This window comes from Phoenix dactylifera, chromosome 1 (genome assembly GCF_009389715.1).
Source record: "Phoenix dactylifera cultivar Barhee BC4 chromosome 1, palm_55x_up_171113_PBpolish2nd_filt_p, whole genome shotgun sequence".
Classification (NCBI taxonomy): Eukaryota; Viridiplantae; Streptophyta; class Magnoliopsida; order Arecales; family Arecaceae; genus Phoenix; species Phoenix dactylifera.
Window position 1 is genome coordinate 23,113,057 of NC_052392.1, and position 27,155 is coordinate 23,140,211.

At 39.5% G+C, this 27,155-nt stretch overlaps 2 protein-coding genes across 5 annotated transcripts; both read left to right on the forward strand.

The window, feature by feature from the left end:
• Positions 1-12,795: 12,795 nt before the first annotated feature.
• LOC113460950 lies at positions 12,796-20,179 on the forward strand. 2 transcript variants are annotated; one of them, XM_039130165.1, is made up of 3 exons: positions 12,797-13,265; positions 13,803-13,875; positions 18,981-20,179. In XM_039130165.1, the coding sequence occupies exons 1-3, from the start codon at positions 13,032-13,034 to the stop codon at positions 19,019-19,021; spliced, it is 348 nt and encodes a 115-aa protein (XP_038986093.1). In that variant the 5' UTR covers positions 12,797-13,031; the 3' UTR covers positions 19,022-20,179. The 2 variants fall into 2 exon arrangements, 1 of the variants encoding a protein (XP_038986093.1); XR_005513351.1 differs by lacking the exon at positions 13,803-13,875 and having other exon boundaries at positions 12,796-13,265.
• A 1,603-nt stretch (positions 20,180-21,782) lies between these two features.
• On the forward strand, positions 21,783-25,307 carry LOC103717049 (triacylglycerol lipase 2-like). 3 transcript variants are annotated; one of them, XM_039130142.1, is made up of 9 exons: positions 21,783-22,784; positions 22,948-23,061; positions 23,160-23,300; positions 23,406-23,519; positions 23,678-23,821; positions 23,911-23,951; positions 24,376-24,455; positions 24,563-24,658; positions 24,735-24,914. In XM_039130142.1, the coding sequence occupies exons 1-9, from the start codon at positions 22,575-22,577 to the stop codon at positions 24,743-24,745; spliced, it is 951 nt and encodes a 316-aa protein (XP_038986070.1). In that variant the 5' UTR covers positions 21,783-22,574; the 3' UTR covers positions 24,746-24,914. The 3 variants fall into 3 exon arrangements, with proteins under 3 accessions (XP_038986070.1, XP_038986064.1, XP_038986066.1); XM_039130136.1 differs by having other exon boundaries at positions 21,784-22,784; positions 24,779-25,307; XM_039130138.1 differs by having other exon boundaries at positions 21,784-22,784; positions 23,678-23,728; positions 24,779-25,307.
• The last annotated feature ends 1,848 nt before the right edge of the window (positions 25,308-27,155 follow it).

Genomic DNA, 27,155 nt, shown 5'->3' on the forward strand with positions numbered 1-27,155 from the left:
GAGCTTCTTCCTGGCATTCCGAGGCTATGAACACCAGCGTATCAATCTCGTGGATATGCTGCAGGAAAAGCAACGACAAGTGAGAATGAAGGAAATATGAAGTAAAGAAAATAACCAGAGCAAAAATAAAAAGACAGCTTACCCGAACAGCGTTGCAATAGGTCTGGTCGACGATATCTCCGAGCACGATGCCTGCGAACTCGGCTCGGTCGGTCGGGAGCATTGCGCGGCAAAGTACCGCATGCACGACATCGCTATTTCGTAGGGCCGAGCTGTCCTCAATCGAGGACTTCGGGTCACTGGACCCCCTCCCGGAGTGATCTCCAAACCCCGACGAGCTTGGCTCGCCCGGGCTCGTGATCGTGGGACAAGACGCGCTCGGAACCCCAAGGCCTCTGCTCGGCTCGGGGCCCGAGCGCCACAGACGGATGACAGGTCGGCCTGCCCGTTGAGAAATAGGGACGGGGCAGGCAGGGGGCGCCGAGCCCGCCGCCCCTCGGGAACCCGAGCTCGCCTGCTCGGTAGTTGAGGCCTCCACCCGGACGGACCTGGAAGGTCCGGCTCCAAAGCCCCTCACCTCGGCAGGGGCAGAAGTTGAGGCCGACCTAGCCTTCTTCCTAGGCTCGGGAAGAGCCCCGCCAGTTTCGGCCATCCTCCTCTTGAGACGGGAGAAAAGCACGGTATTGCTCGTCACCTTATTGGGAATGTCTGAAAAGGAAAAATTTTCTAAGTGTTAGATCAACACTAATAAGAGGAGAGAAGCAAATAGGACCGAAAGTAGTGAAATAAAAAAGGAGCAGTACAACTGCTCTTACCCTCGAGGCGCGCCGAGCTCAAGCCGACATTCACCAATGCCTCCTCGCTCAGGAGGCCGGTCAGAAGAATATCGCCCCCGAGGCCACATAGAGCATCAAATGCCCTCTGCTCGTCCGCCGAGAACTCAGTAAGCCGATTGAGGGCCTTCAGCCAGGGATGCCCCCATCTCGGGTCAAATCCCCACGATAGCTCGGAAGAGAGGAAGAAAAACTTCCCCTTCCAATCATGAATAGAAGAAGGGGCACCTCGGAAGAGCGACATACCGCCCCGAAAAGCAAAGTAAAGCTACTCCCTATCCGCAAGGTTTGACTTCAATAAGAAGCACCAGCGGAAAATGCTTATTAAGGTCGGTATCCCGTGCGCAAGGCAGAGGGATACGAAGCCAATAATGGTCCTCCACGAGTTCGGAGCGAGTTGTGCTAGTACAAGCTGATACTCTACCAACAAATCGTTTACGAACTCGTGAAGAGGAAACTGCAAGCCGGCCCAGAGCGTCTTGATGTACACTCCGATCTGACCTGGAGGAGGTCTCGTCATCGGGTCCTCCGACCCCGCGAGTTCAAGATGAAACCCTGGCTGAAAGAAAAATCGGGAGCAGACCAACTCTAGTTCCTCCGCGGTCAGGGTAGACCCGACCTCATTCGGACCAAGACCCATTTTCAAAACAGAAAAACGAAGAACAAAACAAAAAACAAGAAGACAAAGAACGTAGAAAGAAAGGAAGAAGAAGAAGAGGGGTCCCTGAGCCTACGTGGGAAGATGACCTACGGAAGGGTTGTCGGAAATCGCCTCCGGGCACCGCCGGGAAGGCTCGATCACAGTTGGAAAAGAGAAAAAGAAGCGGAGGAAAAAGGGGGAGCAGCAATAGGCAGCCAAGCGAGACCTTTCTAGGGCTAGGATAACGGGTTTATATAGACCCTCCCGACGGCCCGGATCGGCGGAACTGGATCCCGCCTTCTGTTCAGATTGTGCCACGTGTCGTCCCCAAAAACCGAAGCGACATATTTAACCTGGATCGATGCTTTGAATACAGAATCAAGGTAGTGTCCCATCGAATCTCGAAGCCCCATCATGAGCCCACTACACGAGGCGACCTCGAAGGACGAAAGGGCGTCGCCCCATCTCCTCTCATTAAAGGTGCCCTGAAGCGCGCGGAACGCCGGAATAATTTAAGGCTCACTGGCCCCCACTAATGCAGTAAAGGCAGCAACTTCCCGAGCCCGAGCTCGCAAAACGGCTCAAACTCGAAAGTCGGGGGTGGTGTTGGGGGAAAATAAATCGCCCCAAAGCACATGACGTCGCCAGCACGTGATCAAAGGCGCCCAACCTGGAGGCGCCCGACCTGGAGGCGCCCGATCTGAAGGCGCACGACCTGGAGGCGCCCGATCTGGAGGCGCCCGACCTCAGCGTCCTCGACCTCGGGTGCCCGACCTTGCTACCCACCTGCAGCGGTCACATCCCTCTGCAGCTCAGCCGAGGACCATACCCTACCACCGCTGTCAACAATTAATGTGCATGGCCTCTGCAGACCTCCGGCTCACTCAACAGTTAATGCGCTTGGCCTCTGCAGACCTCCGGCTCACTCAACAGTTAATACGCATGACCTCTACAGACCTCCGGCTCACTCAACAGTTAATGCGCATGACCTCTGCAGACCTCCGGCTCACTCAATAATTAATGCGCATGTTATCTACGGATCTCAAGCCCTTCACGGAACAGCTGACCTACTCAGCCACGTTCGATCAGCCACGACGACTTACTGGCTCCGGCCTAATCTCCTACAGCAATGCAATAATTCATGCGATCGTGCATTAATTTGGACGACACGCTCAATTATGACTGTAACCCGCTCGCTCCGTCATATCGCAGGTACACCTATATCCCTCTATAAAAGGAAAACCCCCCCTCCTTAGAGGGGGTTGGACTCTGAAACTCTGGAAACCTATTTCCTCCATCCTTCTACACATTAGCCCCCTCTGACTTAAGTATCGGAGGGCCAGCGCCGGAAACCCCGGCCACCGGCTTTTTGCAGGCTCCCCGGAGGACGCCGCCCGCCGACAAACCGCCATCCGCCAATCCTCGTCGGAGCTCCTCCTTCTCAGCCGAGCGGTCACCCTCGGGTCCAAATTCCAGCAACAGGACTGCTTTACAACTCAAACATGATTTAACTTGCACTTCAAGCATCTCATAAATGTTTGATTTCTGCCACCCTAAGATTGGCTGGGATGATCACAGCAATTCATCAGGGATTGGTGCAGCATCCTGCTAGGATCAATGTATGATGTCATTCCCTTGTGGTTATTTTCTTAGGTGGAAATCATGACGAGGTAATACCTCTTGAAATTTGAACATAGAATTTAAGAAGATGATTTGGCTGCTTGCTTGTACCAACCTGTAAAAGAAAAATTACCACTGTGATGTCCCCTGATAGTAGTTTACCATGATTTTATTATTACTGTTACTATTACGACTACTGTTACTATTGTTTATACCGACCTGTAAAAGAAAATTTTCTAAAAAAAAATAATAACATGAACATGGTGGTACTCATAATAGAAATAATATGCCTTTATTAGTTTTAATTATTATTTAAAGTGAATCATTCTGTTACATGATAGCTATGTAGTTTTCCTTGATAATTTGAAATTATTGTCCAAAAATGCATACCATGTAAAAATACTTGCACTGCCTTTCAATTATTTGATACCCTTCCTTTAATATATACTTGTGAATAAATAAGAAGCAATATATACGTGCTAAATCCATGGTGCCTAAAATATTAGAAGTATGGTAAGGAGCTCATTGATTAAGCTAGTAAAGTTCTTTGCAGTTGGATTGAGTGACTTTAGATCAAATTCCGCCTTCATCATAGTATGGATAGTTAGGGATATTGGGGATAGCTACCTCCCATGGTATATCATTTGCCTATGCTTTTTCTATCTATTACACACACAACACAAGTAGAGAGAGAGAGAGAGAGAGAGAGAGAGAGAGAGAGAGGAATAGTAGTTATAAGTATGAACCACTGCTACAACCTCCACAACCATCAATTTAGAGGATCACTTGACTACATAACTATGACGACAAAAGTCTCAAACATCATGGTCAAAAACTATGGTTGAAAGGGAATTAATCCTAGCACATGGCTAGACCATATTTGACTGTCAATTTTATGTGATTCCTTCCACATCTAACATGCATACCTAAATCGATTTAGTTAGGCAAAACTAATTCACCATTAATTCAGGAAGTCCAGATGAACTAGATTTTCATTATTAGATTTAGTTATGCATACAACTATCAAATTTGTGCAGCCATTGATAATCTAATTTAAATATGGTTCTGTGTCATTTTGGAACTCCATGATTCATTCAACAATCCTCATATATTGCGATAGCTATAGGATTAAAACAAGAATATTCCGATTTCAACTCTTTTATGTGAAGCTAAACTAGATTTCTAATCTGCTATCACATCTATTTTGCTATACTCCAGCATTATAGCTTAGTGCAATCAATAGAAATTAGAAATCAATATGCTTCTTATACACAAACGCATAGCATCTCGATCCTCATTGCTCTCTTCCTTTGCCTGCAAGCCCAACTTGCAACATTTCATTCCCTCGTTAGTTGTTTCATATTGGCCAATTAAAATGAGTGAAAATAAAGTGTATATTAGTAAATGCAGCACATCATGTTTGCCTATACTATGCTTTCTTAACCCTAGCCCCTCTACCTGTGTAAGCCCAAGGAAGATGTTAAATGGAGCAAGAAGCAAAAGAGAAAGGTATAAAGTTCAAAAGTTGGTTACAAATTGCAATTCTTGTGCAAGATTCTTGAGTATTCTTACATTTTTTATCGGGTCATATGCAATTGAGATGACAAAATAATGCTACTAGCTTGAGTGCATTAATGAATTTAGAGTCGCAATTTATGATCCGATCTGCCAACCTAACTCGTAATCAAGTTGCATGTAGCAGCGCGGAACCGAGTCTCCTTCCTACAGTTTTTATGCGGAACACCATGCTCAAAGTCTTAGAGAATTTCCGACCTCTTAACAATTTCCACGTCACGGTACCCCATCGCTGTCTTTAGTTTTGGAAGACTGAAAGGAGCAGCTGGGGAGGTCGGCCCCGGTTTTCAGAACCCATTCCGGTGGGTTATTACTTATTTTCGATATCTTCTGAACCGCAGGTCGGTCGGTGGGCATGTGACCATGATCATAAATAATAATCTTCTGCCATATTAAAAACAAGAGAAAACAGAGAAGCAAGGGCCGGGTCCTCACCTGACGAATAATAAATAAAAAAAAATGAAGTCTTCCATCAAACTTCCCATGATCAACGTTCGCACAGTATTTCCTATACGGGCGTCCATATCTCCCTTCCCATATGGACGGCCGATGCGGGTCCCGGGTGCGCGCGTGCGAAACTCTCCCGCCATGCTCGCCCACGTCTCCGCCGGCTTTCTCATTTTCCACAGATGACGAAAATACCCTTCCAAAATTTAATTATTCGCTTTTTATTTTTTAAAAAAATAGAGGGGAAGAAAAAAAACTTAATCCAATATTCTGAAGAGATCATCCGGACTCGGCATGATTTTATATCTCCACCACTATGTCATCTTCTTTTTGTTGATTCAGTTGGCCGTCCTCATGCGAGATTAGTGTGAATAGCTGATGTGAAAAAAAAAATAAGCTTGGTTGCTCATACTGGGATATGCTTGTAATATTCTCTGTGTGATATGTTATTTCTCCACTAATGTGTCATCTTTTTTTCGTTGATTCAGCAGTCTGTGCTCATACAAGATTAGTGTAAGTAGCTGATGTAAAAAACGAGCTTGTTCGTGGATATTGGAATATGCCTGTAATATTCTCTGTTTTACATGTTATTCTTATTAATTTTTTTCAAAGTTCATTAGAGGGAACGAGAGGCTCTGAAGGATGACAGCGGTCCAGCGTGCCAAGAATTTAAGAAAAAAAATATCTTCTTTCTACTTTAAAGAAAGTAGAGAAAAGAGAAGGGGATGAGGCCTGTGGCTCTTTCGGCGTCCGCGTCTCGGAGTAGGCTTTGGATGGGCCGCCGCCAAACGATCCCTCCACCCGAACCAGCCGTTCCCGGAGCGAAAGGGACGACCCGATCACGTGCGCCGTGCGTGTCTTCGTGGGAAACGATTGAGAAACGAGCGGATGCCCCACCACTAAGAAAGAAAAAGGAAGGGAATAAAAGAATGCGACGGGACGTGCGGCGGGAGAGGCGGCTGGGCATCTACGGGTGCTTCGGGAATCGAGTGGGAAACGGGAATGGGAATAAAGAGCAAACGAATGCTGCCATCGGTGAACTTGGCCGATAACTTGTCTGCATTGCCCATAAATAGAAAATTCGTGCATGCAATCATTCTTATTACATTATTTTAGCTTAGTATAAGTGTGTATTATTTGAATATATAGTATGTACTAGTGTAAATAATATGTAATATGCGAATATCTTGTATGTACTCTTCCAACATGTAAAATTTATGGAAAAAGAATGAAAAAAAATTGAAAACAAAGAACGGTGAGAGAACTTCCTAGCTTTGCTCAATATAAGAATACATATACAATTTCATAGATTCCATTAACTCTTAGGTGTGAAAATTTTAGAAAATAGGGGGAGGAATTCGAAGGAAGAGAAAGAGACTCGGGAAGAAAAAAAAAAAGTGTTATAATAGATGAAGAGATAGTTTGATAAGGAAGAAGAAAGGGATGAGGCTAGGTAGACAGCCTCCTGGTCTCTTTTCACGCATACATATTTCCTTTTTGTTTTAAGTAATAGGATGGATGGATTCCATTAGCAAGAGGATTCAATAGAAAATATGATAAAAAAAAAGGAAGACCACTTCATAGCATCATAGGATTTTTGTTCATTAGTGCCATAATTTTACTGATTTGAAGTAAATTAATTATTAATAACCCTTGCTTCTTTTATGTGGTACATTTCTGCTTGGTTCGAGCAAAAACCAAAATGCTAAATTTTTTAATTAGCCAGTAGCTGCAATCTTAAACTTGCCAACTTTGAATGTGGATCGGACAAAAAAAAAAACACATATGTGGTTGTTTGACATTTCTTACTTAACTTTTATTTTTGTGGTGATTTTATAATTAAATTTCTATATAATTTAAGAAAATAATTATATATGTAAACAAAGATATTAATCAAATTATATATAATACCGTTGTTCCGCCGGTACCCGATATTGTCCTTTGCATGTACTGCTAGTGAGGTATGCACAATTAATATTATTCTAAAATCTAAAAGGCTAGATCGATGCACAAACTAATAATTCTACCAAATTACTATATATCATCTCATAGATGGATCCAGATGCCAGGCAAAAGAAGCATCCAAGTATGCCTATATTCTAAACAGATCTAGATGTAATTTTTTTTTTTACTATAATGGATGAGTTATAGTACGAATACATCCCAAAAAAAAAAAAAATATCTACAATTGGAAAGAGTATATGCGAGGTCAGAGCAAACCATCTTGATGAGTGATCACAGCCTGTTCTCATGCATAACTGCGGGCAACGGTGTTATTAAACCCCTGAACGGTTCAAATGAAACCAGGCAATATAATAATTTTGAGCAAATAGAGAGCACTATGTGAATAGTAATCGGCGCATAGGTTGGGCCTGGGAGCTAGGACCACGTTTGCTGTGGGCCTGCCAAAGACCCGGCCGCGGGCCCCACTCGGGCTGACACTCGCCACCCACCAAATTCCACATGTGTTCCTCGGGAGCTGATCCGGTGCAATGCCCAATCAAGATATTTCCCTGCCACCGTATCCATTAAATGACACCTGTCCCGTGTCAGCCCTTCCACAGATAACCTTCCGAGCTCTATTTTATTTTCTGATACCCACTAATATATTTTAATATAGAATAATTTAATAAATTTATTTTATTTGAAAAAATGGTTGTTGAACTGGGACACGGGACCATCTCTGTAATGACCGGCACTGTAGCCCTGTCTCGACACGTAGTGCTTCAGGCCTGGCCTTCTCGCGACACGAGGGGGCGCAGACCGGCTGCAGCCGGTTCACGGTCCGCCGGTCCCGGGGCTCGGGGCTCAGGAAGCAGACTGCGCGGGTGGCGATGGGACAAGGGCGGAGGTCTGACTTTTACTCCACGCGTCGTTCGCTGTATCCACCGGATTCATCCAAGGATCTACGGTCATATCAACCGTTTTAACGGAGATAACGAACGCTGTCCCGAAACATCATTTTTGCGACTAAATGAACAAAATAAGCGACTTCTGCGGGATAAACAGTACTAGAAATTAACAGCACGGCGTCACAAGACTCACAACGTTAAAAATTAAAAAATTAACAGCTTCAAATTAAAATAATTAAAATATTCTTAATGAATAGATATGCAAAAAGAATTACTTATAAGACGACCGCAATAGAAAATAAAAAAATAATTTTATAATTTTATTTTATTTTTAATTAAAATAAATATAGTTTTTATTAACCATATTAGAGAAACGGTATGCAAAAATAATATTTTATAAGAATACAAAATAAATATAAAATGCAAAAAAAATATTTACTTAAATTTAAATTTTTAGGGGAGTTTTTATGAAAGAAACCTTTTATTTTAATATAAAAGATGAATGCTGAGACTACTCCAGGCTGTTATGGTCTGCCAGTTTGATCCATTAGTTGACGTGATAGAAAAAGAAGTATGATGAGTGGAATAATATGTCATTCGATTTAACTGTATTCGACAAAAAGTATAAATTGAAGTGATGCCAGCACTTGATTGTCTTAAAAATAATTGGTTGAATAATGAAAGTAATAAATACCATTGCTTATATTTATTTATAGTATCGGTACGTTAATTTTAAAGTTAATGTAGTTACTGCGTCAATAAGTTACAAAGCGTGGAGTTGAATTATGGTTGCTGTGATTGTACAATGTGGTTTCAATAAAGCTGTCAAACTATTGCAGTCTTGTAGCCATTAACGATGAACTAAATACTTATTCAGTATAAATAACTAAATTTAGTATTATACTTTATTATTTTTAAATTTTGATTTAAAAAAATAATCATGAAGCTGAAATAACCCACTCAGAATAATTACATGATATTGGGCCAAATAAGTTCTTATAAAATAAATACTCAGACGCTTATGAACCAATCACTAATAACAGTAACTGTTTGGTTAGGCCTGGTCTAATTTTTTCATAGATTAACAACGAACCTGTTACCGTGGTTGTTTTATTTCCGAAAAATCTATTACTTTTCCTCCACCGGGACAATGTTGTGGAGAGAGAGATACATTTTGGCATTGTCTTTCTTCTCTTTTATAAGGAGAAACATCTCTATCTTCACTGTAAAATGATTAAGTCATGGAAAAAAGGCAAAGCACATTCAATAAACGAAAGAATTTTTTTTTGTCAAATCCATTCTAAAAAGTCTCCATCAATGATACCACCAGCTAATGATCCATCTTTCTTTTATACAGATCATAAGCACAGTGTCTACTCAGTGCTATTAACAATAACAATAGATTTGAAATTTTTTTTTGAAACCCCATCATTTAAATAATAAACTTACATAAGTTTAAATTGTTTAGGATTATTGTGACTAGAATATAAATGCGTATGGTCGTGTGTTTAATTCCACATCGTTTATTCATCGAAAAATTTTGGATACTCATATAGAACTAAAGAATCAAAAAAAAAAAAATCGACTAACTTTTTGGATAAAATCTTGAGTTGTTACAAATGATATTAGAGTAAACCAGCCTACAATCTATGTGGACTAGAAAAAACTGCAGTACAAGCTCAGTGAGACTAACCCCAAATCTATAATGTTTATGATTGGATTTATATCCTTAGTCCGGCGAAGACGTCGGACTTAGTTCTGTATTAGTTATTTATTGAATAAATCTAAAATTTAAAAAAATAAATAATATTTTATGGCTAAATATTATGAATCAAGTCTTTAATTGTTACAATAAATTATTTTTATTTGTTTCTGAAGTGAAAAAAAAATAACGCAGAAAATGGAGCGGAGTAGGTCAGGAGGCCCAGGGGCAGAGCTGGAACGCGATTTGATTGGAGGGAAGGGGCGGCCATCTCTGACCGGTCTTTCCCGCGGTCGCTCGCATCGCGTGACTTGCCGACAGCCATTCCGCCTTTCACGTCCATCTCCCACCAACGGCTGCCCGACACGTGCCGTCGCGTCATCCCCTCGCACCGCCTATTTTAGATAGGTTTATTTGACCGGCCTCGCTGTCCCCCACGCCGTTCCGTCCGGTCCGGGCGTGGGAGGACCGCCGCGTGCGCCGCGTTGCCTCGTCCAGAGGCCAGTCCCGGTCAGCCGCACCCCATGCCGGGACCCACCGCTTGGACACGGCAATCTTCGCTCATCATTTCCATCCGTCTTTTACCGTGTCTGCATTCCGTGTCTGCCGTTAGATCCGATCCTTTATAATCCATGTCTGGACCACAACAGATTTTGAGATTTGTGCTCAATAAATAGTGTATCAGTGTATGCAAGCAGAAGGCACCTCCAATTTGCCAGTGGAAGAAAAAAATTAAAAAAACACGACTCCGACCTTATAAGAATCATAATTTTTTGCCATTTGGAACCCAAGAAAATCATATATTTTGTTAAAGTAAACTATGTATTTAATGGCGAACATGAGTCTGGTATTCTCTCGGTAGCATCCTTTTGGGTTGTTAGTCGTGACCACTGACACCCTAAAGTTGGTGGGTGTAATTCATAATTTATTTCGTTTTTCTTTTTCTTTTTCTTGAGTGGTCACGTCTCTTTGATTATAGATAATTTGGGCGTCAGCTTAGTGGTCACGTCCCTTTGACTATAAACTAAATTTGAGTCCTGCAGTGGTGTTTTTGTGGTGATATTGCCGAGATTTCATCCAAAGTAATGATATCGGAGGACTCATTGTAGTAGTTATATGAAGGACTCGGAACTCCTGGATGGGATTCTCTCCGTTTCAGTAAAGAGAAAAGGAAACTGGGTGCTGTGTGAGGCCCACGAGCTATTAGTACGTAAACCGATCACTAGCGACACGTCCGTGCTTCCAGCCCCTCGACCTAACCCAAATAACAAACTATTACGTGAATCAGTTTGTCAAGCTACGTTTGGCTGGAAGGAATGCCGACGAGCCTCATAAAGTTGGGAATTACGTGGCTCTGGATCTTTCTTGTAAACCTTCTCGGGGAGTGGGAAAGGAGTTGTGAGGGGGAAGAAGTTAGGGAAACTAAAGTGGCTTTCCAAATTCCAAACCGTTTCACTTCTTAATCAATCAATCAACCCGGGTCTCTCTCTCTCTCCCTCTTTTATTATTATTATTATTATTATATTTACAGCGGATAAACCACAAACTTCTAATATAAATATATAAAAAAATCAAAAAAAAATACATTACCGAGTGTTTTAGAAAGCTCTTTTTTTTCGATTCATAAGATTTTTCCGAAATGATCGGCCATGTACGAGGCTACCCAACCTGTGGGCCAATTAGCCTCTCTATAAATGTACCCGACCTAGAATGTAACTTCGTCTCTCACCATGGCTCGTATGTCTCAAAGCAAGAGGTGGTGCACATCCATGCAGCCGATGTTCTCTGAATCCAGCCGATCGTCGTGGCCGAGTCACCTTCAAGTAGGACTGTTTTGACCAGTAGAACACGCCGTATATAACTTAGACCAATCCACACCGCTCTCAACTCTGTCTCTAAAACAAAAATATCAACAATCTGACACCCACCAGTAGCAATCACCATAGAGTCCAGGCCCCTGATGACGAAGTCTATACCACCTCTTCTGCCACAATCAAGCAAGCATCTATCGAAATTGACTTTAAGAAAACTCAGAAGTCAGAACTTCCAGATAAAAATACCGTCTGAGGCGCTACAATAGTAGAAATAGAGCCTCAGGTGTCTTAAGCTATCTAAGACCTATCTGATGTACCTGTATAGGTGATCTCTACCGCTTGAGCCCCACACTCTCTCTTCTTTTCGTCCCAACTCTTCCCTCCTTTGTTTGGCGTCCCAAGAACGCTGCATATACCGTAATAAGAACTCTGAAAACTGGAGTGGGTCAAGAGTAAAGAAGCTATTGCAGGGAGGCGTAGCTGCCTAAAATACTGAAGCAACTAGCCCTTTGTAAGACAACATGGCAATGGAAGACAATTCCATTTTGAATGGAGTGAAGAGGCACGAAGAAAAATCACCTGATTTCCACCATCTCGTACGCAATATACTTAAAACCCGGGAACGTCACGTGGATTGATTTTTGGGAATTAGAAGCTCCATGTTTGAAGCATGTTGGAGGAAATCTTATTCAATCAAAAAAAAAAAAAAGAAAAACGAGGCTTTCTTAGGAATGACCAAAACTACTTGAATGACCCAAATTTGGTGGTAGAAAGTAGATTAAGATAATTTGCACCTAATTTAGCTAGGTTGAGATGATTAACAGGGTCTCCAAATTGCTACCCCACCCAAATCTAATTGACTTCAAATTTTGTAATCAAACCCAATAAAATATTTGGGTAATCCTACTATACATGGCTCAAGTTAGTATGCTATGGGTGGGCCCAAGCCCAATGTCTTTTACTGTACCAAATCTGTTTTGCTAAATATGTCTAAAATTCCCTCTTTATTTCCGTTCCTTTTTTTTTCTTCTGTGTTTCTTGTAGTATAACAATAGCATAGGAAGAAATAAAACTATAATATTAATAACAAGCTTACTTGTCAAACTCTTCATCCCATGTCATCAAAAATGACCAAGGCAAACCCTTAATCCTCGAATTGCAACTAATATTTGATCTTAACTCGAAAAGTTAATTGTTATCTAAAATTCACAATAGCAAACTTTTATATGCACATCACATGCTAAAGAGTTGAAATCCACATGTCCTGATAGCTACTCATCTTCATGGAATACTTCCCTACTATTATAAATTTATAATATAACCCCGGAATATCTCTGGGTTTGTGGAGTCATAAAACTCCACCAACAAAGGCTAATAGTGGGCCGGATCATGGGCCAGTTTCCACGGCCCATGAACTAACTCCGATTCATAAGATGGTATCGGCGGGATAAATTTAGAGGATCTCGGAGAGCGAGGGAGGGAAGGAAGACGGGTAGCGCCTCCTCCTCCCTCTGATCTCGTCTCTCTCTCTCTCTGCCTTCCTTCTCAATGTCGCTTCTTTTGGCCTCCCAATATCCGGCCAATCGGTTGTCGACTTCGGTCGATAACGAGATGTTGTCACAGCGGCTCAGGAGTTCCGGCCACGCGGTCCTTCGTACCGTGAGCCCGGGGACCTGGGCGGTGGAGGGGAGCTCTATTTTTGGGAGCATAGCGCTCCCCCACCTCAGGAGGAAAGCGTCGAACAGTTGGTCGGCAGTCCAGGAGTCCTACGTCTCCACCAAGGTTCCTCCTAACTTCACCCCACCGCCTTTTTCTTTCTCCACCTTCTAGGGCTTAATTTATTATAGTTTTGTTCATTTGTCACGATGCGTGTTCTTGTGTGCCATCTTCGACTGCAATTATTTATATATCATGTATTTATATTTTCATGCTGGATTTGGTCGGCGTATGCGGTGGTTGTTAGTCTTTTCACGATACTTTCTTATTTTTCGTGATGATCGTGGGGTCCTTGTAGCTTTGGATCGTTTGGTAGGCGGCTGCCGTCTGCTTCAGGGACCTGTGCACTGAATGATTTGCTGAAAATGCATTTTATTCCCATAATTCCTTAAATCGTCGGGCTTTTTCTAATGTTCAATTAGATAAAGTTTGATCGTTCTTCTTGTTCCGGCGATTAAATTTCACGCGGATTGGTGTCTATTGCAGTTTCACTGATTGATCTCTATTGTCAGAAATGGAATTTGTTTCAGATCGACCTTGTAGTAATTTTCTGTCCATATCTGATTTGAAAACTTCTATCGTTTTCCCTGTTGAATGTTGTAGCAAGTCTTTGAGAGTCATCGGGTGGTTTGCACATTTGGGACATCTATAGCATCTATTCTGACTGCATGGGCAGGTTAGTTATCTTGGCATTGTTCTCGTACATTGCTTGCTTTTGTTGTTTTCTCTTGAGAATTTATACTTATATTTAATTAAATTGTAGGCATTTCATTGAGGCAACATTACGTGAAATATAAAGAAGTTTCTTCTTCAGCAATATTTGCTTTATAGTATAATTGTGGCTGAAGCAAGTTACTGTAATCGAATACTCTTTTTTATAGTTTTACTGGTTGAAATCAAACTCCTTTTTGGTGCTATGTCATCCACGAAACAACATAATTGAACATTTGAACATGCAATTAACCTTTTTCTTTTTTGTGTATCTGTTTTCAGAAGTTGTTCGTGTTTCACTGAGTTGGTTGATTGCTTAATTATTCTTATTGTACTCAAGGTCATGGTTTTTGGATATGGAGGCCCAAGATTGTCTGCTTTCACCCCAAAAAAGTTTGTAGATGCATTAGGATTGCACCTATTGCAAAACTGCTTATATTACATTTCATGGGTTCAAAATTTTTCCAAATGTGATTTTTGCCAACTTAAACACTTGAGTGGCTTTTTTTTTTGGGGGGACACCCATGTGTTCAATTAGGCCCAACCATGATGTGCATGAGCTTGACTTACCATGTTGTGGCTTAAATATGCCTTATGCTCTAGTGTCTAATGGGTGCAACAAGGTTTCAACCAAGGCCCGTCAAACCAGTACCTAAATCCGTATCAGTCAGTGAACGGATCGGTTCGGTATCAGCTCGATACTATACCAACACACGGCACGCTTAGGTGTACCGGTTCTGAACCGACACGCCTATTTTTTTTTTGACTTTTCAAGTTTAATTAATTGGTAATCAATTTTTTTTCAACTTTTCTTAATGATTTGAAGTCTAATTTGATATTTTTTATATTTTTTTGATATTTGTATGATAACCTAAATGATGCATCTTATTGTTTTAAAATGATACACAATCTAAAATGCTTAGTGAGATGTTGCATGCTACAAGAAGCAATATGAAATAATCTTAAATCAAGTAGTGAGATAAAAAATATAAAATAATGCAATCAATTACATATATTTAAAGTACAACACGTATACTGATATCTAAAATCTCAAACAGCGTTATAGTCTTGTATGTTCATCTCATAAGAAACGCACTCTAGGTTATAAGCACTTTTAGATCTTTCGCTGAAGCTCTAGCTCTGAAAGTATCCTCTGGATGATAAAATGGTTGTAAACATGCCTATCCGAATAAGCCGATAGCAAAATCCGACCTGTAAGATATTTCGGGCTGCGTAGGGTAGTAGCTACCGAAAGATGTCTCAGATGCACCATATCCATATGTGTATTCATATGGTTCATAGACTGCCTGTGGCTGCAGATAATAGAATCTAGTATATGACTCGAAACCTGATATGTCTATGGATCCTACTCCACATGTGAGATTATTTGCAGCTACGTAATGTCCTCCTGAATGACCTCGAGGAGCCCGTCTCCTATATGCAATTGTATCCTTGCGGGCTCTAACAGATCGTGTACTATGATCTTTATCCTGTGTAGCATACGTAAACTAGGACTCACCAGTGAATCGAAGACCACCCTGCGGCCGTGTCTCATAAATGGTGGTTTTATGTCTTCCACTTCTCCATGGCCAGCAGATTCATGACCATCAGAATTGCTGCTCATAGTCTCTGAATCTGAGTGAACTGGTTCCTCTTCCACACTCACAATTGGGGCTGTAGGTATCTTTTGTTTTTCTTTTTTGGTGTGCCGGGCAGCTGTTTGTTTACCCTTCGTGCCACTTTATACCTACTTATCCTTCGTGCCCCTCTTTCTTGGCTCTGTTGGGAGGATGTATTTCGCCTTTCTGATCGAGTCGACTAAGTAGTGTAGTAGCCTCGTCTAAGCATCTCTCGTTCATATCTCTGAGAGGATGTCTCGGACAAGAAGTCGTATGGTGACCCCTATGACTGATCATTCATGCACAAATAATGAGAAACAATAATTCCATATGCACAAAAAAATGAGAAACAATAATTAATATTTGGCAACACAAGCACTTTCAAACATAATAATGATATGTTACTTTTGTTATTAACCTCCAATATACCTCTACTTAAGGTTTAAGATGTTGCAGTTCATGTCCATATCTTTTGGGCTCAACATGTTATGGTGCTATACCATATCTTGCTTTCTTAGCACACGATGACCTACGAAAGTGTGCAACTATGTTGATGTATCCTTTAACATATATGTTATTTCTTTAATATTTTAGTTCAAGGTTTTAAAACCAATACAGAATACCGTACTATTTTCCAATCAGAAATGCATTGTATTGGTATAGTATCGATATTGATGGTGTACTGAAAAAAAAAAATATTTTAACAAATGAAAAACCATCACTATTGACCATATAATACCATTGGTACATACCCGTACGACTGATACATACTAGCATGGATTGTTTCAGTGTCCCGACACTTGTATCGCTCCGATTTTATGTTGGAATGGTGTGATACCAATGATAACATCTTTGCTGGCAGTTTTGATTATGCTTTGTGGTTTTTTTTATTTATACAAGGTTTGCCTTGTGGTTATGATAGAGCTCTTGGGCACGCATGATACAATAGTCAAATTACTTCAAATATCTAGCAAGAACGTTGATAAAGCAAATCATGCAAAGCTTGCAAGTCAAATTTTATGATGAAACCACAAGTTCAGAAAGTTAGAAGTTTAAAAATTCAAATAATATCAATTAGGTAATATGACTCAACTTTTATGTGATAAAGATGCTGCCAACTGACTGCATCACTCTCCTAGTGAAACAAGAAGCTCCTTGATAGTGGAAAGTTGCACTTCCACCTCAAGGATGCTTTGCAAAACCTTTCAATAATTGGTTTTCACCATGACTTCATGTGTTTTGTAGTGCATCATGGTGATCGACATCAGTCCTAATCACCGCACTCAGTAATTTGTGTATTTCTAAAATGCATCTTAATGATCGATATTAGTCCTGATCACCACGTTCACTACGGAAGAAATGCCGAAATCCCCTTTTCCTCCAATCCTATTTTCATTTGCATCGTTGACTGGAGTTCAATTGAAGATAGCCATAGTGGAACATTTTCAAATGATTCAAGTGCTACTTACATGGGGTGTGCTGGCTGGTTGCTGGAATGGCCATGCTGTGCCAAAAAACCTTGTGCTGTGCAATGGGTTGCCTCTGAGCAATATCGACCAAGGCTGCATAGTGTTATTGTCTGGCTACTTGGATGACGGAGGAGATTGACACATATTGTGAAAAAAAGATATCTCGGACCAGCAAGAACAGTGTTAGCCCTCATGGTCGGCATGGGTTGGCATTTTTTCATTTATGCGTGTGTATAATTATTTTTCCTCATTTTTTAACATTTTAATAACATTTTAATATTTCAAATTTAATTTCATTTAGTTCATTTGAATCTACTCCATAAAATGTATTGCCAAAATGTATGTTAAAACTGAACTTGTATACCAGGCTTTCGTGTGGTAGGTCCTAGCCTATGCTCATCACATGATAGTTAAGAGGGATGAATAATGTTAAGCGCTCCTAGTAGTAGGCTTATACCAAAGTTTAACTGTCAGACAAGCATTATTTTGTGCCTTATATTAATTATATTAATATTTGATTATAAGCAGACAATCATCAATTAACTCTTGTAGACACTTGTATAAGCTAAAATTCTTTCTTAAACATGACTTAGAGGTCACATAGTCTTCTGCTTTTGGGGGAATACATTCAGCCTCTACTTCAATTGGAGGCTAGGTATGATTGACCTAGTCAAAAGACCTTGCTTTTGCACCTAGGATTGCTGTATAAATGCTAGCCACAATCATCTGTAGTTTTGGGTTTAGGTTGTTTAGCTTTCATTAGGTTCCCAAAGTTTGATAAATCTTACTTTGGTCATTGAAGCTAATCACGTGTGGATGGCTTTTGTTAAGCTTTTTGTGAAGAATATGTAGAACACGAGAAACATCTTATTTTAAGACATTGATACTCGGTTTTACCACAACGCAAGGGAGTCTTGTTTATTGTAGTTTAGGCTTTACAGGAGGCTAAACCTATGCTTCCCTCTAAGTCAAGTTATCTGACTTCCCAAACTCATATTGTACACACCATCTGATAGTGCCCCCCCTCTTCTTTCTTCTGCTCCTTTAGTTCTCTATGAAGAAGTTTATACCCATCTTTCTACTTTAGATTATATTTTGCATTTTGTTGTGAGGCTTGTAGGTTGAATTTGCCTATTGACAACCTTTAATATTCTAAACCTTGGATTTTTGTTTCTAATTGTGAGGTTAATGAACAGGTTATTCTTGACATCAGCATCGTCGATCACAAATTGAGAAAAGGCTTGAATCAATTGAAGAAGCTGTAACTGCTTATTCAATAGTTGCTTGAGTATTAGTCATCAGTTTTGTTTGTTATTCTTATAAAAATTAATTGAATTCTATGATAATTTATTGTTTTCCTACAAGCCGTTCCCACCCAGTATATCATATTAGCAGACAATGCATTTGGGCAAACCTGTCTGGCCCTTATTTTTTTTAGTTATTGTTATAAGCTCCATCTAGAATTAATATTTCATGATCTAAATTATATCTTTTATGGTTTTAGATGCAGTTGAAAAATAACTCTAACCATCAAGAGATTGAAAAAATTGTTAGTTCTGGAAATGTCAGCACTGTAGCTTGTATTGCTACAGCTTGGACTTCTCTGGTTATCTTGTTTGTTCCTAGTCCTATCTATTTCTTTTTAAGCTATTATTACTGCTGAGATATGGATTTATCTATTTTATGATATGGTGTCTGGAATAGGCAAGGTATGCAATATAAAATGATTATCGTTCTTATTAATGAAATAGTTAACTATCATAATGTTTATTCTTCTTCAATATGAACAATTTTATGTTGGGAATTATAAGAAAATCTTTTGGGGGAAGCTCCTATTTTCTTTAAACTCATAATGGTTGTGAAGAGCAAATCAGTGTCTGCGTGGTCTGGCCCAAGTAGATGAGAGGTGGCATGCTAATTTATTTATTTATTTATTTAGGCATAGAATGGTTTTCTTATGTCTTGTTACCATTCCAATGCAGCTACGGTCTGGGTTGGAGGGTGGAGCATGGTATACCAATAGAAAATTCCGAAGGGAGCAGCTCAAATTGATGGGTCAAATGAAGCCACAGAGATGGTAATTTCTGAGAAGACCATTTGTAAGGTTCAGGAATTCTCAACCTGTCCATAGAATTCAAGAGTCCCCTCCAGTGGCTGATGCTGGCTCACTTACTGCTCAGCAGTTACACAAATCTTAGTGACCTGTAACAGCAGCTGTAATTTTGGTGTACTGTAGATATTTCTTAAAGAGAAGACTGATGATTGCTTAGACATGGTTAACCATATAGTTGGCTCCAAATTTGAGAGGCTTTAATTTTGGATCATATGGCATGCACAGTGCTGCCACCTTGGAGGAATGCTGAGTTCGTGGTTGCTGGTATTGAGATTTAGGTCTTTCTTTGCTTGTTTCTACTTCCAGCTCTGTTTCGTTGGCCTTGAGCACCTACTGAGAAGTGTTCTTTTAGGGCTCAAGGTCAAGAAATTTATCTACCCCTTATCAGAAAGCTTTTCAATATAATCTGTTCTAACAGCATTGTCATCTCTGATTTAGGATTATGGGAGATGTTTGCTTCAGGTTGCTTATGGTCAAGAAAAAAAGGGAATGAGGAAAAAGGTGAAGGAAAAGCACTTGCCAAGAACAGAGGACTCTGCTAAGGGGCAATTATTCACCAGGGTAACACTTGTTTGTGCGTCACGTTATGGTTTGTGTAGTGGCCCAAAAATAATAGAGTACAATTCTAAGATTTTTACTGCTTGTTTGATGCCCTTTGAGCTGCATGGGGTAGCCTTGTATCCTTCTATCAAGTGCTCTAGCATCAATTTTTGCTTTTTTTTTTTCATTTTTCACCTGTTTACATAAACTTGCTAGGCTTTGAATTCACCCAGAAGATTTAATTTCTTTTATACAGTAACTTGGCTTGAGAAGTTCCCACTGCTGATTTGTAATCCTCCTTTGAATGCAAGCTTGCTAGCTATTGATGTGGCCTTTCATTCTTAATGTGGATTGCCTTAGTGGTAATGTGGTTCTGCGAGCAGAAACTGTCAAATTGTGTTGCCATCTTACTATTCTTAATATAATTGGCCATGACTTTAAATTGTTAAAGACTCTTGAATTATTCACGAATTTTTTTTTTCATATACATTCTTTGAACTATATGAGAACAAGTGCACAACTCTTGGGCTATTCAAACATGAAAGGTTTTATGGTCTATTGATCATGAGTAATGCGAAATAATCTCATGAAGTGCAAAGTGATGATGCCATATATTGTTTGTGGTGGAAAGCTGCTGCTTGGCGTCACCTTTCAATAAATGCTTTGGCATGAAGGAAAATATATTACGCATTTTTCGTATTCTATTTGCTTGTCTCATGATCTATCCCAATTCTTTCTAGATTTTGATGTGGTCTTTATAATTTATGAGTTTCCCCTAGCTGAATTATTCCAAATTCCCGAGCTCAAGACTATAATTCTTGTAGAAGGAAAATTTCTTGATATCTTTATTAGCACTGACATGAAGGATAATTTCTCTAATCTCAAGAGTACCTTAGGAGAGGTTTAATGTGGTTTGACGAAGAAAGCATTGCTCACAAATGAGAGAAAATATCGGCATTAACCTTTTGAGTGGGAAGCACCTCAGACTTGCAACTTGAAGGAGTTTCTTTTCCTCTCTCTCTCTCTCTCTCTCTCTCTCTCTCTCTCTCTCTCTCTCTGTGTGTGTGTCTCTGTGTTTGTGTGTGTGTGTGTGTTTGTGTGATTTTTTGAGGAGGAAATCTCTTAAATATGCCTACACAAAATTGACCATAGCAACCATAAGAATGCAATACTTTACCTCGTCTCCAATTGGGAACCAATTTCAGTTGTAAGGGTAATCCAGTTTTCCCCTCGTAGGCAAAATAGTTGAAAATTTGAACTAATCAATCAAAACATGCGTTTTTAATTATTGCACCTTAAAAAAAAAAAACGTACAGTTCTCAGATTATTTTGAATGCAGTGTCAGGTTGTTTTGATTTTTTTTTTAAATTATTGCACTTTTATTTTCCTTTAGTGATGTTGTGTTTCTTTCTTAAGAATATCTAGAAACAGGGCAGCATGCTATTTTACGTAGGGGGCGTTTGGTATGGGGTGATCGTCTTAGGATCAAGGGTGATGTGGGTGGAGGTGATGAGATCACCGCGTTTGGTTGCACCATGGTGATCCTACGTGGCAGTGATATGAAATCACCTCCACTCCTCAAATCACCTTCCAACTCGGTGATGAGATACCCGTCCTTAAGGTCGGAAATCCAAGATCACCCAGGGCAGCGATCGTGGGTTGAAAGTTAAAGACAAAAATACCCCTTAAATTAGCAGAAAAATTGATATATCAATATACCATCAATATATTATATCAATGTTATATATATATTATTATATTGATATTATATATTATATTAATGATATATATTATATTATAATATATTACTAATCATATTATTATCCTATTATTATTGAAGGATAATTTTAAATTCTAGTAGAAATATATTATTATATTTTATATTTATATAATGAAAATATTTAATATATTACTATATTACTCCTATTTACCTTATTTTTCTAATCAAAATAATTATTAGTATTAAAAAAATCTATTATAAGTATAAATAAAAATATTAATTCTATAATGAAAAATAACATATTTTTATAAGATTAATAATTTATAGGAGTAATAAATATATTTTTATAGAATATATTAATAATTAATATATTGATAAATATATTAATTTTTTATTATAATATATTTTATATAATTAATAAATATATGATAAGGGCTACTAAAAGTAGAATATGTGACAAAATTATGGAGTTATTATAGAAATTAGTATATTGACTTACATTTTTAATTCATGAGAATTAAAAATACATAAAAAATCCATTTAAGATATATCACGGGTATTGTGGTATTATGTAGTCATAGATCTTGGATCTCTGTACCATACTAAACAAGTTACTCATGGATATTCGGAGATTTTTAATCACTGGACCATAGCCTACCAAACACATTGATCTTAGATCACCGGGGATCAAATCACCCCAGCATTCGGATCACCGTGGTGATCCTGTTGGGGTTACCAAACGCCCCCTTAGCCATTTGTCCTTGGGGTTTGATGTCCTCCTCGAGGATGACCACGGCAAATGGTTGTAGTCTACGGATTTTTAGGTTTCACATTTGTCTTCCAATATGTTTCTTCCAAAAGACTCTTTTCATTTGTAACAAACTTTCAAATCACCTCATTAGTGTGAACTAATTTCAGAAGAAAAGGACACCATGGTTGCCAATCATTCAGATCCAGTCAGTCTTATATTTTAATTTGTCAGTTTCTTACGGAACCCTTAGATGATTATTCTGTGCCTTTGTTCTCTAATGTGCATCTAGACTAATAGAAAAGGACCAAATGGTTCCTAGATTTTGATGCATCCATCTCTCACAATTAAGATGTTTTCATTAAGTGGGGAGCCAGAAGAATGGCTCTTTCTGCAATCCTTTACAATGGGAAAGAGTTCTACCAAAAGTTGTGCAGATAGAGGAAACCCACATCATGGCTAACAACCTGCGTTCCTTGCTTCCATGGGTTCTTTGCTCTGTGTTCATGATTGATGCTGCTATAGGGGTGAGGAAGGACTCAAGTTCCAGTCATGGCACTCGTGATTCAGCTTCACTGGGCCTCGTTCAAGCTCCAACCTCGAGTGACAAGGGTACATGCAAATCCCGCGTGGAGATTTATGGCTACGAGTGCGAAGAACACCATGTACTGTCTCGAACCTCATTTCCTTACTAATTATTTGGTTGCTTAATTACAGGGTTATACACCAAATCTAGTCCGAGTCATATACTGGATCGGCTTTTTGTAGAAGCATTTTTTCATGCTCATGCTGAATGAATGACGAAATTTAGGACTCAATATGCTGCAGGTGACAACAAAAGATGGTTACATTCTCAGCATACAGAGGATTCCAAATGGTCGTTCTGCTACAACCCAAAGAGCAAGGAAGACACCAGTCTTGCTACAACATGGGGTCTTCATGGTACGTCTGAATTCCGCTGAAGGAAATAAGATCCGAGGGAATAATGGAACAGGCAATGCTTCCTTCTAATGAGAAGTTAACTCTGTCATGGTTGGCAGGATGGGATCACATGGCTGATGAGTTCGCCGGACGAATCGCTGGGCTACATCTTGGCGGACAAAGGATATGATGTGTGGATCTCCAATAGTCGTGGAACAAAATACAGCCTCCAGCATACCAGACTTTCTCCCAGGGACCCGGTTACTCTTGTTCTCTGGCATAATTGAATGCTTCTTGCTTTCTGACTGATATATGAGCTATCTTAATTTCCTTTCTTTTCATTTGAACTGTGATACTGATTGCAGGCATACTGGGAATGGTCATGGGATGAGCTTGTGGCATTTGATCTTCCTGCCACCTTTGAATATGTGTATCGCCATACAGGCCATCAGAAACTTCACTATGTTGGGCATTCTCAAGTGAGTCTTTGTGGTTTCAGTCAAATCAGAAGATTAGGGTTTGTTAAACATTTTTTTTTGTGTGCATGTGTGTGTGTTGTTGTTGTTGTTGTTATTATTGTTGTTGTTTGGTGCTTGGAGGAAAAAGGAAGACTAAAACATTGAGATTGCTTTGTTAGGGAACCTTGATGGCCCTCGCATCCTTCTCTGAGCATCACTTACTGCACATGGTAAGGTCAGCTGCCTTGCTCTGCCCAATAGCCTATATGAACGAGGTGAAATCCCCCATTGCCCGAAACGCAGCCTATGCCTTCGTCGCAGAAGTAAAACAGAGTTGAATGGTATTTTATGTTCTCTTCAAGCCTCTATATCAATGTTGTTCATAAACCATGGGTCTTGGCTTGTTTTGCAGACCTATTACTGGCTGGGTACTTACGAGTTCGATCCGCTTGGGTGAGTGACCAAACAACCAATTCAATTTCAATCAGAATAAAGATGATCTTGATTTTGAGAAGAACTTCACATAAAACAGGCATTTACACCATGTACAGCTTTTTTTTTTTTTAAAGATTAATTAAAGTCATGTAGCTATCGTCATGAAGTAGCTTGACCTTTTAGACATTCAAAGAACCATGGCTTCGTCATCTGGGAACAGACTTGATTTCTGCAAGCATCAACTCCTTCATGATGTTCGAAAACTAAGACCATAAATTGAAACATCAGTGTGAATTGAAAATGAATTATACTGTAATGGCAACTTTTCTGTGATTCCAATTAAAATCATAGAGCATTTCTTTGTTGATTAAAACCAACTCACAACACCCCATACTCATTATTTTTCAACTTACTGAAGCGTGAGTTTTATATTGCATGACAGAGATGCTGCACATAGGCTTATTTCGGAAATCTGCAGCCGACCTGATGTCAATTGCAATGATATGGTAACATCCTTCACAGGTTTCTTTTCTTAACCTTGAATTCTCTTATTTTGATTCCTTGGAGAAAAGTGACCACCCTTGTTTAAACCCTCCGATTTTGCTTGTTCTGATTCCTCCTGACTCAAGGAAAAAACTGCTGCCTTAATACTTCTTATGTCCCGATTTTTCTTGAGCATGAACCACAGTCAACTGCAACAAAGAACCTGATCCACTTGGCTCAGAGTAAGTTATCCTAGAAGATCCTAGAGTAAGCTGCAATCAGTCCATATTTGATCTCTGTGTTTCTTAACAATCACAGGAGCTTTTTAAGCTGATGTATGGTTGTTTCTACTTGGGACATAGTGATTAGAAGAGGCACCATAACAAAATACGACTATGGTAATTACGATGAGAACATGAAGCACTATGGCCAAGTCGTTCCCCCAGCCTACAACATGTCCTCCATCCCCAGTGATCTCCCTTTGTTCCTCAGCTATGGGGGCCGAGACTATCTATCCGTTGTTGCAGACGTCAAGCACTTGCTGCAAGGGCTCAAATTGCATGACAAAACCAAGTTGACGGTTAAGTATCGTCCACACTATGCCCATGCAGACTTTGTGATGGCCGTCAATGCGTATCGACTTGTCTATCGTCCACTTATTGCCTTCTTCAAGCGTCATTGAGCTTGTGATCTCATTTAATTGTTTTATTTTGATTCCAATTGGTTATTTAGGATAGGTAAAACGCGATCATTTCATATGAACCATACATAGATTTCACCAAGATGATGATGTTGTTAGGCCTAAATATCATTGTTAGAATTGTTTAGCATATATTTCCTTCAAAAAAAAAAGAATAAAAGGAAAAAACAATTCACAGTGTTCTGATCTTTTGCTGAAACTGAGTTAGCTTGGCTCAGCTACTTGCTTCATGATCATAATATGCCTCACTCAATATCTATTCGATTATTTTGTGGTAATCGATCTGCATTGCATGTTACTACATACCCAATATTTCATGATTACAGGGAACGCATCAAGATTGACCCTCATATTGTTGGAAACAAATTATGCTCATAAAAGAAACCGGTTAAATATCATGGGGAATGAAAGAGAATTTTTGATTGTGCAATACTTGTGAAGATGTCAGTGTAATTCATCAATCTTGCTTGGATAATTTGGCAAACTGATGAAAATAAAGATGGGAGTCGAAGTATTAGAAATTAAGGTTTAATCATGTGTCAATTTAGGTATCACCAATAGCACCTCCACCATTATCATTTGCATAGAAAAATCACCATTACTACCCCAACATCTGACTCTTTAAGATGGAGCATTATTATGTCCTCTAGTTGGGCTTATGAAAATTTTTCCACAAAGTTAGCATGTCTTCTTCTAATTAGGTCGTGTCACAGATTTGTTTTTAATGTTGGACTAGTTGTGTAATGGTTGTTATGACGGGATGTGATAAAGCTGACGTGGGACTACTTGCCAATATCGATTTCACCCGAGAAAAATAATAATAAAAAAAATCCTACTAAAACTGAAATTAAGGATCCAAATGGGCTGCCCTGCAGATCAAATGCTATCTTGTTTTGGGCTGGGCCGTCCAGCTGGCTCTCTTGCAAATGTGGAGTTCTCACGGGCCAATCGGCTCATGGAGGCATTAAAAAAAAAAGGAAAAACAGTAATTGAATTATATAGTGGACAAAAAAATACTATTATTTATCATTTTGATTACATGGCCTGGATTCCATTATCTAGTTATCCAAGCATTTCCAAATAACCCATGCCAAAAGAAAGGCAATTAATAGGCAAGAACTAAAATTAAGCCCATCCTATCCCATAATCAGGCTTTGCGAGTTGCCATACAAAAGTGAATTATGAAATAGTCAGACGTTAACGAATAAAAAAAGTCTCGGTGCCACCTCTCTTTCTCTCTCTCACTGGTCGTCAAGCATTTCATCATTGCAATCTCACGGCCCAAGCCCAGACCTTGTTTGCTTCCGCCGGACTTTCCTAGCGTTGTACGCAACGCTCACCGCCCAAGAAAAACAAAACATTAGCGGTAACGTGGCCGAGGACTAAAATATTTTTAATGGCTAGATGTGTAAAAAAAAAATATTTATAAAATAATTATGATAGAAGACAAAAATAATTTGAAAATTTTATTTTATTTTTAATTAAAATAAATATGATTTTTATTAATTATGTTAGAAGAATTATTATATTAGAAATATTTGTATAAAGATAGTATTTTATAAAAATAAAAAATAAATATAAATTTAAAAAAATATAATTTCTTTAGAAGGGCATCTGTTAAAAAAAATTATTTATTTATTTTGGCCTAACCCTCACCGTTTCGAGCTTGAACAAAAAATATTTCTGTCACCAAAGTGGTAACCTGATGGTAAGGAGGTGATAATTCCGTTCAAGTTGTCCGAGTTCGAAACGCGCGGGCATCAATTAAATTAGGGGATCGGATGCCTGATGCCTGGATGGCTTGTTGGCGGTTATGCATTCCTTCCATTTGTACCAAGGTAGCGCTGGGTGACATACCCACACGTAAGGCGATGAGCCCAGTGGGGTGAGTCCATGGATCAAGAAAGGTACGCGAAACCTACGATCTGTATTGAACATTCCCTGATAGAAGGAGAGCCCAGTGGAGGCTCCTACGTGGATGGGTCGTTCCTTCCCTCCCCTCCTCTTTTCTACCAAAATAATAAAAATAATAATAAAAA